Genomic DNA, 12,786 nt, shown 5'->3' with positions numbered 1-12,786 from the left:
TTGTCTATATGTGTATTATGTTTGGTTGTGTGTTTGCATATTTTGCACCAAGGACCAGTGATTGCTGCTTCATCAGGTTGTACATGTGCAATCGGATCCTAATAAAATTGAGCTAGTATTTGACATTTCCCCTCTGGGAAAAAGAATCTCCGACCTTCTATCAATAAACTCCTCTCATAATTTTACAAGTTTCTGTGAGGTTTCTCTTCAGCTTCCAACATTCTAGAGTCAACAATCCAAGTTTGTCAAACTTTTCCTCTTAGTGAATACACTCTAATCCAGGCAACATCCTGGTGAACTCCTTTTCCACCCTCTCCAAAGTCTCCACATCCTTCCTGTCATAGAGTCCAGAGCTGCATGCAATACTCCAAACCAAAGTTACTTCCTTTGTGAAGATAATTGCATTTTCTGTTTTTGCCTTGTTTTCTGCTTCTTGTTAAACTGTCTGTTTTGGATATTAATATTAACTTTTTCCATGGCTCAACCTTTTACACCAAAGTGATGACACGTTCATTGAGGTTAACTGAATACAAGAATATTTCAGCTGTTCTGGCTAAAACTGGGTATTCCATCTACAATTAAATTTACAAATTACTAGTTTGACCTCAGCGATAGCAACTAGCGCACAACAATTTTACCTCGGATCAGTCCATTAGATTGTAGATACGACTACAATTCTGTGTGCAGCAGAAATTCTTCAGGGGCTTATTTACAAAATATTTAATTGCAAAAATATTTCGTAGCAGTGATATTAACGACATACGGGTGGAAAATGTATCAAGTGAGGTTTCTATTATGCTCAACTACAAAGAATTTACATTTTATTACTACTTGCTGTATGATAGAACAACTGAACTTGGGCATCTGCTGTTTGGCTAATTTTCATTTTATAAAATCAATCTTTGTCTACAATTTTCAAATTAGGTTGATACCCAACTGTCCTCCAGTCCCCTAAGAGTATACAAAGATCATAGCTACTGCCCCAGCTGCCACTTTTCTCACATCCCACAGCAGCCTGGGGTATATCTCGTCCAGCCCCGAGGACTTATCAATGTTGATGTTTTTAAGAAGATCCAATACTTCTTTAATCTCTATATTCACTAGCACAAAGGCCTGTTCAATTTTGACCTCACCGTGATCAATTTCCTTTTCTCTTGTGAATAATGACACAAAGTATTCATTTAGGACCTCCCCAACCTCCTCTGTCTCCAGGCACCTGTTACCATAATTCTTAAGAGCCCTTCCTGTTTCCTATATTTAATGTATGCCATCTTCTTCCTCTTAACTAGTTTCCTGATCGGTTTCATTAGCCACACTTCCCTTTTCCTTGTCCCATTGGCACAAACCTATCTTGAACCCTGCTCAAGTGAACCCTAAACTTCCTCCACATTACTTCTGTGCTTTTTCACCCTTAAACACCTGTTTCCAATTTATTCTCACTAGCTCCATCCCTTCATAATCAGCCCTTCCCCAGTTAAGCACTGAGGACTATTTGGGGGCCTATAGACTCTGTACTCCAAGCACAGAGATAGCTCCCTTCCTACTTCCCTCCCCCACCCACCCCACTTTCTATCTCCCATTATTTTTTAAAAATCTAAACATTTAAAACATCTTTAACCAAGGGTCATCTCATTCACCTTTTAATAATTGTTTCCAATTTCATTCACAGAATGTTAAGACAGAAATGTAAATGTAATTTTACCTTCTATGTCATTGAACTTGGAAATGAAAGCCTTTATCAGTTATTAAATCCTTCAATAATTGAGTATGGGTTTCTTTTTGTTAAAAATTGGCATTAGTTAACTTTCTTATAAATAAATGGTCAAACAGTGTAAAGAATTTTTTTAACCAAATGCCAATATTCACCTGCCTAGCAACACACAAGACTACAGAAGGTAACAAACGCAGCCAAATCCATCAGAGACTGATGGCAAGATTACAAGAGGCAGCGTCTCTATTTTCCAGGACATACCCCCTTTTCACTGCTACCATCAGAAAGCAGTTACAGGAACCTGAAGACTAACACCCAATGGTACAGAAACAACTTCTTCCTAAACACCATCCGATTTCAGAATGGATAATGAACCACAGACACCCCTTTCTCTTCTCTTGCACTAATTTTTAAAAAATGGAATTTGTAGCAATTTGGCCCATGTAATGCTGCCACAAAACAACAAATTTTGTGGCATACTCAAGACAATAAATTCTGATTTATCATAAATATCACTAATCTCAGAAAACAGCAAATTTAACATCCAAGAAGAACACATTGTTAAGGTTTTTTTTTTAACTTGAATTGCTGAGCAGACTGGATGATAATGCAGAAAGCATTTCAATTCAATTGATGAGATATGGCTGAGTATATTATTATGGCTGTATCAATGCATGCCAGTTGTGCTTATTTTGCTAACCAAATAAGGTTGGCTATCTTTAAAATCTACTTCACCAGAAATTCAATTTGACTTATTAGACTTTCAACTCCCCTTGTTAATATTCCTTTCCTTGTTAAAAAAAAAGGATACAATGTACTCATTTGGTATTCTTGTCTTGCCCATCCATAGAACAGATCTCATCCTTTATTCCCAATAAATATCATCCCATATATTTCTATTCACATGCTTTGGGGGGGTTCTTTCAATAAGAACTGTCATTCTATTCCAATATTTTTTGTTTACCATTTCCATCTTCTTCATTTTCCCTCAATTTATGGTCACCTTGATTCTCGCCTGAACACCACGTTGACCAGCATGATACAAGCCCTTTGACCAGCATGATACAAGTCCTTTGACCAGCATGATACAAGCCCTTTGACCAGCATGATACAAGCCCTTTGACCAGCATGATACAAGCCCTTTGACCAGCATGATACAAGCCCTTCCTTTGCCTCTTTTATCATTTACCTCTTTTGTCATCCATGAGCCCTGGTTGGGGTTCCCCAGCACTCCACTCTGGCAGGAATGTCCAAATATCTAAAACAAGAGCCCCTTTAAAAAAAAATATCGTCCACTGCTCCATTACAATTTCCCCAGTGAATGTTTAAATTTCACCCCAGCGAATATAGTCCTTTACCAATTTTGAATTACTCCTTTGTTTATAATTAAAAACCTGTGACACTCTAATCCAAATATAGTTATTGACACATCATCCACTTCAGTCATCTCACCAGCCAGCTCAAGATCCAACAATTCTATGTACAGGGCATTTTTAACTTTTCCACATTTTGGCTGAGTTTCAAATTTGCTTCCCATCTCGAACAAGCGTCTGGCGGCAAATCTTAAACAATTCAAATAATCGAATTATGAAAAATCAAAACCAACTGAGCAACTGACATGGAACTACAGATGACCAGTTCATAAGGTCCTGAGCCAATTAAAGAAAGAACAATTTGTGATGTAAACTAAGAAAAAGAGCTTCTGATCATTCAACACCATGCATTTTATTTTCTATCATTCATTTTTGCTCACTCTCTGAGTTTTGGTGAGTGTCGCTGATTTAAGCAATCCCCAGAATATCAGCTCAACCTTTCTGTTGGTTAAAGTGCAATTGGGTTGGGTAACTTTTTTTCTCCCCAGTTTGGAAGGGAAGGGCCACCGAGAAGAAATTCCAAAGGCCAGAGAATGGGGGTGGGATCCTCTGGAGAAAAGAAGACTGATTTTTGAATTGAGATGAGCTGGAAAGGCTCAACTGATCTTGAACACGTTCAAATCCTCAGTGTTGCTTGGTGTCAGACATTGAAAGGTCCCAACAAGCGCTGCCGGGTGGCTGCACACAAAGTAACTCCAGCTCCCAATGTTAAGAGCTGGTGTCAGCGCGCTGTGTTTCCCTCGGCCGGAGCAAACAAAGAGCCGGGCGCGGAGAGGAGCGAGCTTACCCCGCGATCAGCACGATCACTCGAAGCGGGTCCTTGGCGATGGTGAAAACAAACAGGGCCAAAGCGGGACCGAAAGCAACGAAGGTGCAGCCGAAGAAGACGGCCACGGTCATGTCGTCAGCAGCGAGTCCCGGCGCAGGTCCCTCCGACTCCCCCGGCCACCCGGAACATGACTTCAGCACGCCAGAGTGCTCAGGGGCAGCACCGCACTCGGCCCTCCCTTCCCCGCCCCACCAGATCGCGCTTTCCTTCTCACTTCGTCCCGGGAGGGGATGACAAATCTCCGATCGGAGCAGGGACGGCTCCTGCCTCGGGAGGATCGAAACTCGAATCCGTGCAAGGCCACGGACGGGGCGGCCACCGTCACCCCGCCTGAGACGTCACGGCGGGCGGGGTCAGAGGTGACGGTGCGGAGCCGGAGGGAGGACAGGAGGTGCTGGTGCAGCAGCGATCCCTGCTTCTGTTGGCTCTTTGGAATGGCTGCTGGTCAGTGGGACGAGGCAGAATAATAAGTAAATCCACGAAAATCTGCAGACACGGTGGATGGAGCAAAAGCTCAAAATGCTGGAGAAACTCGGCTGGTCAAACAGTGTAGCGACGGTAAAGATGCATAACTGATGCTGTGGGCTTGAGCCCTTCATCATGGTATGAAAGCGTGTCGGTGTGCATCCGAACAAAAACGGGGGGGGGGGGGCAAGAGGGATAGGAGGGGAATGTTGCCTTATGTCTCTTTTTCCACAACGATGGGGAGGGGAAAAAAAGGTTTTTGCTACTTTAGCAGAAAGTAGAGAAGTTTATGTTAATGCCATCAGACAAATGAGGTGTTGTTCCTCCAATCTGCGGGTGGGACAGTACACAAGGCCATGGATAGACGTGTGATCATGGGAGTGTGACTCAGAATTAAAATGGTTGGCTGCTGGGAGGTCTTTGTTGTGGCAGAGGGAGCGGAGGTGCTCAACGAAGCGATCTGATCTCTCCGATGTAGAGAAAGCCACAAAGGGAGTACTGGATGCAGTAAATCAGTCCTGTGGATGTGCAAGTGAAATGTTGAAAGGCCCTGGATTGTGGTGAGGGCCACACCTCTTCCCTCATGTATTTATGTTTTTTCTTAACTTTTGCTACATAAAGGACACTGACCAGCTAAGTTTCTCCAGCATTTTGTGTTTTTACTAGGTGGAATAATACTTGGCCACAGATTAGAAGGGCTGTGCTGTAATGTTTAATTCCCCTTTTATGCAAAAAAATATATCTATCTTAAACATGACAGTTTCTACACATTCCTTGGGCAGAGAATTCCACAGATTCACTTCTCGCTGGGAAAAGCAATTTCTCCTCCTCTCTATTCTAGGCCTACTCCCTGAATCATAAGGCTATGTCCCCTGGTTCTAGTATCACCCATCTGTGAAAACAACTTTACTGCTCTTATAATTTTATGCTTCTATAAGATCCCCTCTCATTCTTCTAAATTCCAGTAACTTTCGTCTCAGATGACTCAATCTCTCCTTGTAAGCCAGCCCTTCAGCTGCAAAAGCAACCTGGTAAAGCTCTGCATTACCTTAAAGATGATCTCCTTTCTCAAGTAAAGATGCAGTAATGCAGATGTAAACTCTGCTATAGCCCTCACAGTTGCAGAAAAACCTCCCTATTGTGAAATTCATTCCTTCTAGCAATGAAGGCCAATGTTCGGGGGGCGTGGCAAGATGGCGTAGGGAACATTCGTGCCTTCCAGACCTCTCCTGACTCTGATTTATTGTTTTGTCTTTAAGTGCCCGTTAAGGTTCTTTTAAAAGTTTATAAATAATAAGAGGTGTTGGATTAGTGCCTAATGGTTTATATGCAAAAAAAGAGGTAAAAGAAAACATCAACAGACTGTTAAAAACTACATTTTCCGAAATTGTCTGAGCCTACTTGTTTACAAGAAGCCAGGACTCAGCGTAGAATGGATCCAGAGGAGGAAGTGCAGAGTTTGGCATTGAAGCTCCGTTTTAAGCCGGTGAGGCTCTTTGAAGGTCGCATTCAACAGCTTTCGGACCAAGGAGCTGGACGGGTGCCAGTATTTCACACAATGGCCACTGTGAGTGCTGTTACTCAGTCTTTGACAGTTGAATCAGCTGGGGCGCCACCAGCTGGAGAGTTAAAGAACTGTCATCCGACTGCTACAGTGGTGGCGCTGCAAAATGCATCCTCAATTACAACTGTTTTTCCAGACATCGATTCAGTGAAGATGATTAAAGAGATTTGGCTTAAAGATAACCCTGATCTTCAGTCTCCTGGCATTGCTGGGAGGTCTTTGAGAGAGATTTTTATACGAAGTCAAACTGCTAGAAAAGATACTAAATTAAGGGAAGGGACAGAAGATCCCGTGGTCTCTAAGGAACAGCAAGACCCCATTATGCCTGAATCTACTTCTGTTGAAATGTCTGTAAAGGATCTTGAAGATAAGATATATTCTGTATCGAGTCACTTAGCTAATTTTGCGAACCTGTTTATTTCCAAGATTAATGCGATGGCGGAAGTCATTAATGGAGCTTTTAAGTTTGAAACCATTGAAAGATTTGAAATGTGTGATCAAGGTTTAGTCGATGCACAGGATCAACTGCAAGATGAAAATAGAATAATTGAAACATTGCAGATTCAAAATAAAAATTTAGCAAAAAAGGTTGATTATTTGGAGAATCAATCTAGACGGAACAATGTGAAAATTGTTGGTTTGCCAGAAGGCATAGAAGGACCAGATCCAAGAAAATTTTTTACTGAATGGATTCCACGAGTGTTAGGACAGGATACATTCCCTGAAGGTTTAATACTGGAACATGCTTATAGAGTTTTAAGAAGAAAATCTTTTTCAAGACAGAATCCAAGATCTGTTTTGATCCGTTGTTTAAACTATTGTGACAGAGAGACAATTTTACGTACGGTTACTAGAAATGCCCAGCAAAATAGATCTCCTTTGATGGTTCAGAATAATCATGTTTTCTTCTATCAAGATTTGAGTCAAGAAGTTATGTTTCAACGACGCGAATTTAATTCTGTGAAAGAACGGTTGTGGAAAAAGAGACATAAGGCAACATTCAGTTATTCTGCGGTACTGAAGATTTTTTAGGATGGAAATTAGCCAAAGTTCTTTGACAATCCTAAAGAGGTTATGGACTTTGCTCAGTCTCTACCAATCATGCAGTTTCAGGAACGATGTAGTCCTTCAAGGTCTCCAAAGAGAGTAGAGATGTAAGGTGGAATCCAGATTTTTAAAAGAAATGGAAGCAATGGTGACCGAAGTGGTAACGTTGATTTAAAAAAATAATTTTTTTTTGAGAAGAGTTTAAATAGTTTAAATAATGATGATAGTTTAATGAAATGGGAGTTGGGAGAGGGAACTGGGTGGGCACTAGTTTCCAGAAGTCATCAGTTACCTGTGAGTTATCTCACACCCAATATTTTGGGGGAGTTACCGCTTTGGGCGGTTTAAACAGGAGGAGGTAGTTGTGACTTCCGACCTGTTTTTTTTTTAAATTTTTGGGTTAGAAGTGAAGGTTTTTTTAAATTATTTTTTTAAAATAAATAATTTTATTTTTTAACTCTTTTTGTTTTCTGATTGTAATTGAGAGGGAATTAGGAGGTTTTTTTTCTCCTTTTTTTTCTCTTTTTTGGGGGGCGTTTTCTCTTTCTTTTTTAAGAGGATGTCACAGAAGATAATAAGTCAAAAATTGAGGATGTTGAATTAGATGAAGAGGAAGATGAAGGGAAAGGTGATAAGAAGAAAAAGAAGAAAATTAAGTACAAATACATTGAGGGAGAAGAGTTTAATAAAATTAAGTTAATTTCGATAGAGAATTTTGAAGATGTTATAAATGAAGAATATGGAGAATTTTATAAGAGTTTGAACTTTTTTTCTTTTTATATATAAGGGGAGGAGAAGGGAATAAAAAGTTTATCTGATTGTTTTTCTAAGGGATGTTTTTGTTCTCTCGATGAATTATAAAGGAAACTTGATATTAATGGAAATTCTGTATTTATGTATTATTAATTATGATTTTTTGTATAACAGATATGTGGTTGATATATGACTTTAATATTTGAACTTAGTTTTAAAGTGGATTTCATTTGTTAAATACATGTATTATGTTTGATTTAAATATATGTTTAAGGGTATTATTTTAGTATTGATTTTTTTTGTTGTTAGTAATTTTTTTTGTTGTTAAGTTTTATCCTTTTTTTTGTAAGTGGGTTTTTTTCTATTTTATTTACAACATTGTTAATTAATTCTTCACTCTTTATTTTGGGGGGAGGGTTGGACTAATTTTAAATTAGATGATTAATGTGTTATAATTATTGGGGGGGTTAATTTGTGTAGTTTAATGATGTAGTATTCTAATTTTTATTATCTTATTTTTTATTATTTCTTTAAATTTAATTTTTATTTTATTCATGTCATAAAATTTTAAATAAAGTTTTTAAAAAAAAAATGAAGGCCAATGTTCCATTTGCCTTAATTAAGTGAGGTAAGATGATCTTATTGAATGGTGGAGCAGACTCGATGGCCCAGGTGCTTAAACCTGCTTCTATTTCCTACATTCCTATTACATGTTGCAAAAGGTTGGTTTGTAGGAGTGATTCATGCACAGGAACTCCCAACTCTATGTCCTATGGCATACTGCAATCTTTCACTATTTAAATAATTGATCTATTTTTTCTTTCAAATTGCATGAATGCTTGTACTAATGTACTCCATCTGCCAGACCTTTGCCCACTCATTTAACCTATCTATTTCAGAGTTTGCTTTTCCACACAATTTTATGTCATCAGCAAACTTTTAAGGAAAAGGGGACAGAGATAGTGTATCTCAGTTTGTTAATGACACAAAATCATTAATGTGAACAGTTTCAGGCTGATTGACCCAAGTGGCACTCACTGCTCACCACTCATTTTTTAATTTTTTAAAAATTTTTCACACTATAAACCATATTAATCAAAGTACACACAAACATTTTCCTCTTGAATATACACAGTGTCATTTTTCTCCCCTCTCCCTCCTTCCAACCTCCCTCCAAACCCATTTAACGTTCAACATATACAATAAACCCATTAAACAATGTCATCACACAATGAAAATAAACAAGAAAATTGTGTCATCTACTTTTACACACTGGATCAGTTCATTTCGTCGTCTTCTCATTCTATCATTTTGGAGCTGGAGGTCCGCGGAAGGCCCTCTCTGTTGTGTTCCATGTACGGTTCCCAAATTTGTTCAAGTAATGTGACTTTATTTTTTTAATTATATGTTATTTTTTCCAATGGAATACATTTATTCATTTCTATGTACCATTGCTGTACTCTCAGGCTCTCTTCTGATTTCCAAGTTGACATTGTACATTTTTGCTACAGCTAAGGCTATCATAATTAATCTTTTTTGCGCTTCATCCAGTTTAAGGCCTAATTCTTATATTAATTAGAAGAAAGATCTCTGGATTTTTTGGTACGTTGCTTTTTGTGATTTTATTTAATACCTGATTTAGATCTTCCCAAAACTTTTTCACTTTCTCAAATGCCCAAATTGCATGTACTGTTGTTCCCATTTCCTTCTTACAGCGAAAACATCTATCTGATAATGTTGGATCCCATTTATTTAACTTTTGGGGCATGATATATAGCCCGTGTAACTAATTATATTGTATCATGTGTAACCTCGTATTTATTATATTTCTCATAGTTCCAGAGCATAACTTTTCCCATATTTCATTTTTTATATTTATGTTTAGATCTTTTGCTTGGGTTTATAGCTTATTTCATCATTTTCTTTCTCTTACAGCTTGATGTACATGTTTGTTATAAATCTTTTAATTATCATTGTATCTGTAAACACATATTCAAAGCTGCTTCCTTCTGGTAATCTCAGTCTGCTTCCCAATTTGTCCTATTAGTAGGTTTTCAGTTGGTGGTATGCAAACATTGCACCATGAGTTATTCCATATTTGTACTTCATTTGTTCAAATGATAATAAACTATTTCCCAAAAAACAATATTCTATTCTTTTAATTCATTTTCTCTCCCATTCTCTAAAGGAAAGGTTATCTATTGTGAAAGGTTTTAGTTGATTTTGCGTCAATAATAATTTTGGTAGTTGACAATTTGTTTTTTCCTTTCTACGAGAATCTTCTTCCAAATGTTGAGTAAATGGTGCAGTACTGGTGAACTTCTATATTGCACCAGTTTTTCCTCCCACTTATAAAGTATATGTTCTGGTACCTTCTCCCCTATTTTATCTCGCTCTTTCTTGGTCCAATCTGGTTTTCCCCTTGTTTGATAAAAATCTGATAGGTATCTTAATTGTGCTGCTCTATAATCATTTTTAAAGTTTGGTAGCTGTAAACCACCTTGTTTGTACCATTCTTTTAATTTATCTAGCGCTATCTTCGGTTTCCCCCCCTTTCCATAAGAATTTACTTATTATTCTCTTTAGTTCATTGAAGAATTTCTCTGTTAAGGGAATTGGTAACGATTGAAATAGGTATTGTATCCTTAGGAAGATATTCATTTTAATGCAATTTATCCTTCCTATCAGTGTTAGTGGTAATTCTTTCCAATGTTCTAAGTCATCCTGTAATTTCTTCATTGATGGCTATAATTTAATTTTTATAGGTGGCCTAAATTATCATCTAATCTAATACCGAGGTATCGGATTGCTTGTGTTTGCCATTTAAATGGTGATTCTTTTCTCAACTCTGTGTAATCCGCATTATTCATTGGCATCGCTTCACTTTTATTTGTGTTGATCTTGTACCCCGATATTTCGCCATATTCCTTCAATTTCTTATATAATTCTTTTATTGATATCTCTGGTTCAATTAAGTATACTATGATGTCTGCAAATAAACTGATTTTATATTCCTTCTCTTTTATTTTTATCCATTTTATTTTATTTTCTGTTCTTATCAGTTCTGCCAATGGTTCTATTGCTAAAGCGAACAGTGAGGGAGATAGTGGACATCCCTGCCTAGTTGACCTGCTTAATTTAAATTGGTTCGATATATATCTGTTTACTGTCACCTTCGACAATGGTCCCTTATATAATGCTTTAATCCAATTAGTATATTTCTCTGGTAGGTTGAACCTCTGTAAGACTTTGAATAAATAATTCCATTCTACCCTGTCAAAGGCTTTTTCTGCGTCTAAAGCCACAGCCACTGTTGGTATCTTATTTCTTTGCACTGCATGGATTAAGCTAATGAACTTACAGACATTGTCCGTTATTCGTCTTTAAATAAACCCAGTTTGATCTTGTTTTACTATTTTTGGTACACAGCCGGCCAATCAGTTTGCTAATAGTTTTGCTATTATCTTATAATCTCAGTTATGGAGAGATATTGGTCTATATGATGCTGGTGTTAGTGGATCTTTCCCCGTCTTTGGTATTACTGTAATTATTGCTGTTTTACATGAATCTGGCGTGTTTTGTGTTTCTTCTATCTGGTTCATTACTTCCAGGAGAGGAGGAATTAATAAATCTTTAAATGTTTTATAGAATTCTATTGGGAGTCCGTCCTCTCCAGGCGTTTTATTGTTCGGAAGCTTTTTTAATATATCCTGTATTTGCTCTATTTCAAATGGTTTTATCAATTTGTTTTGCTCCTCTTCTTGCAATTTCGGTAGTTCAATTTTAGCTAAAAACTCATCTATTTTGTCTTCTTTCCCTTCGATCTCAGTTCGGTATAATTGTTCGTAGAATTCCATAAAGTTTTCATTGATCTCTGTTGGGTTATATATAATTTGTTTGTCCTTTTCCTTGATGCCAATACAGTTCTTTTAGCTTGTACTGTTTTAAGCTGCCAGGCTAGTATTTTGTGCGTTTTTTTTCTCCTAGCTCGTAATACTTCTGTTTTATTTTCATTATGTTCTTCTCCACCTTATACGTTTGTAATGTTTCGTATTTATTTTTTTGTCTGCCAATTCTCTTTTTGTTGTATCTTTCCTTGTTGCTAGTTCTTTTTCTGTACTATCTCCCTTTCCAACTTTTCTATTTCCCGATTGTAGTCCTTTTTCATCTTAGTTACATAATTTATTATCTGCCCTCTAACGAAGGCTTTCATTGCATCCCATAATATAAATTTGTCTTTCGGTATTTGATTCCGTATTTATTTCAAAGTACATTTTAATTTGGCGCTCAATAAAATCTCTAAATTCCTGTCTTTTAAGTAGCATGGAGTTTAATCTCCATTTATATGTTCTTGGTGGGATGTCCTCCAGTTCTATTGCTAATAACAGGGGTGAGTGATCAGATAACAATCTAGCTTTATATTCCGTTTTCCTAACTCTCCCTTGGATATAGGCTGACAACAGGAACAGGTCAATCCTTGAGTATGCTTTATATCTACTCGAATAATATGAGTATTCCTTCTCCTTTGGGTATTGCCTCCTCCATATATCCAAAAATTGCATTTCCTGCATTGATTTAACCATAGATTCGGCTACTCTGTTCTTTTTGCTAGTCTTTTGTCCAGTTTTATCCATCTTTGGGTCCAAATTAAGGTTAAAGTCCCCTCCTATCAATATATTCCCCTGCGTATCTACAATCTTCAAAAAATATCTTGCATAAACTTTTGATCCTCTTCATTAGGTGCATATATATTGACCAAATTCCAGACTTCTGAATATATCTGACGCTTTATCATTACATATCTCCTTGCTGGATCTATTATTTCCTCCTCTATTTTGATTGGTACATTTTTATTGATTAATATAGCTACACCTCTGGCTTTTGAATTATATGATGCTGCTGTTACGTGCCCTACCTAGTCTCTCCTTAATTTATTATGTTCCACTTCAGTTAGATGTGTTTCCTGCATGAATGCTCTATCTATTTTTTCTTTTTTTCAGTAAATTTAATAGCTTCTTCCTTTTGATTTGGTTATGTATTCCAT

The 12,786-nt window shown here is 37.3% G+C and overlaps 1 protein-coding gene across 2 annotated transcripts in view; it reads right to left on the bottom strand.

Annotated features, from left to right (window-relative positions):
- Positions 1-4,253, bottom strand: part of LOC138757215 (gamma-secretase subunit Aph-1b-like) — a 42,350-nt gene extending 38,097 nt beyond the window's left edge. The window contains exon 1 of one of the 2 annotated variants that reach the window (XM_069924195.1): positions 3,872-4,253. In XM_069924195.1, coding sequence (XP_069780296.1) covers positions 3,872-3,984 — 113 coding nt within the window. In that variant the 5' untranslated portion in view covers positions 3,985-4,253. The remainder of the gene's footprint in view (positions 1-3,871) is intronic. The other variant, XM_069924194.1, reaches the window with a different exon arrangement.
- Positions 4,254-12,786: the final 8,533 nt, after the last annotated feature.

The sequence above is a fragment of the Narcine bancroftii genome, chromosome 3 (assembly GCF_036971445.1).
Source record: "Narcine bancroftii isolate sNarBan1 chromosome 3, sNarBan1.hap1, whole genome shotgun sequence".
Taxonomy (NCBI): Eukaryota; Metazoa; Chordata; class Chondrichthyes; order Torpediniformes; family Narcinidae; genus Narcine; species Narcine bancroftii.
Note: the sequence above shows the minus strand (reverse complement) of the source record. Positions and strands in the feature narration are given on the sequence as shown.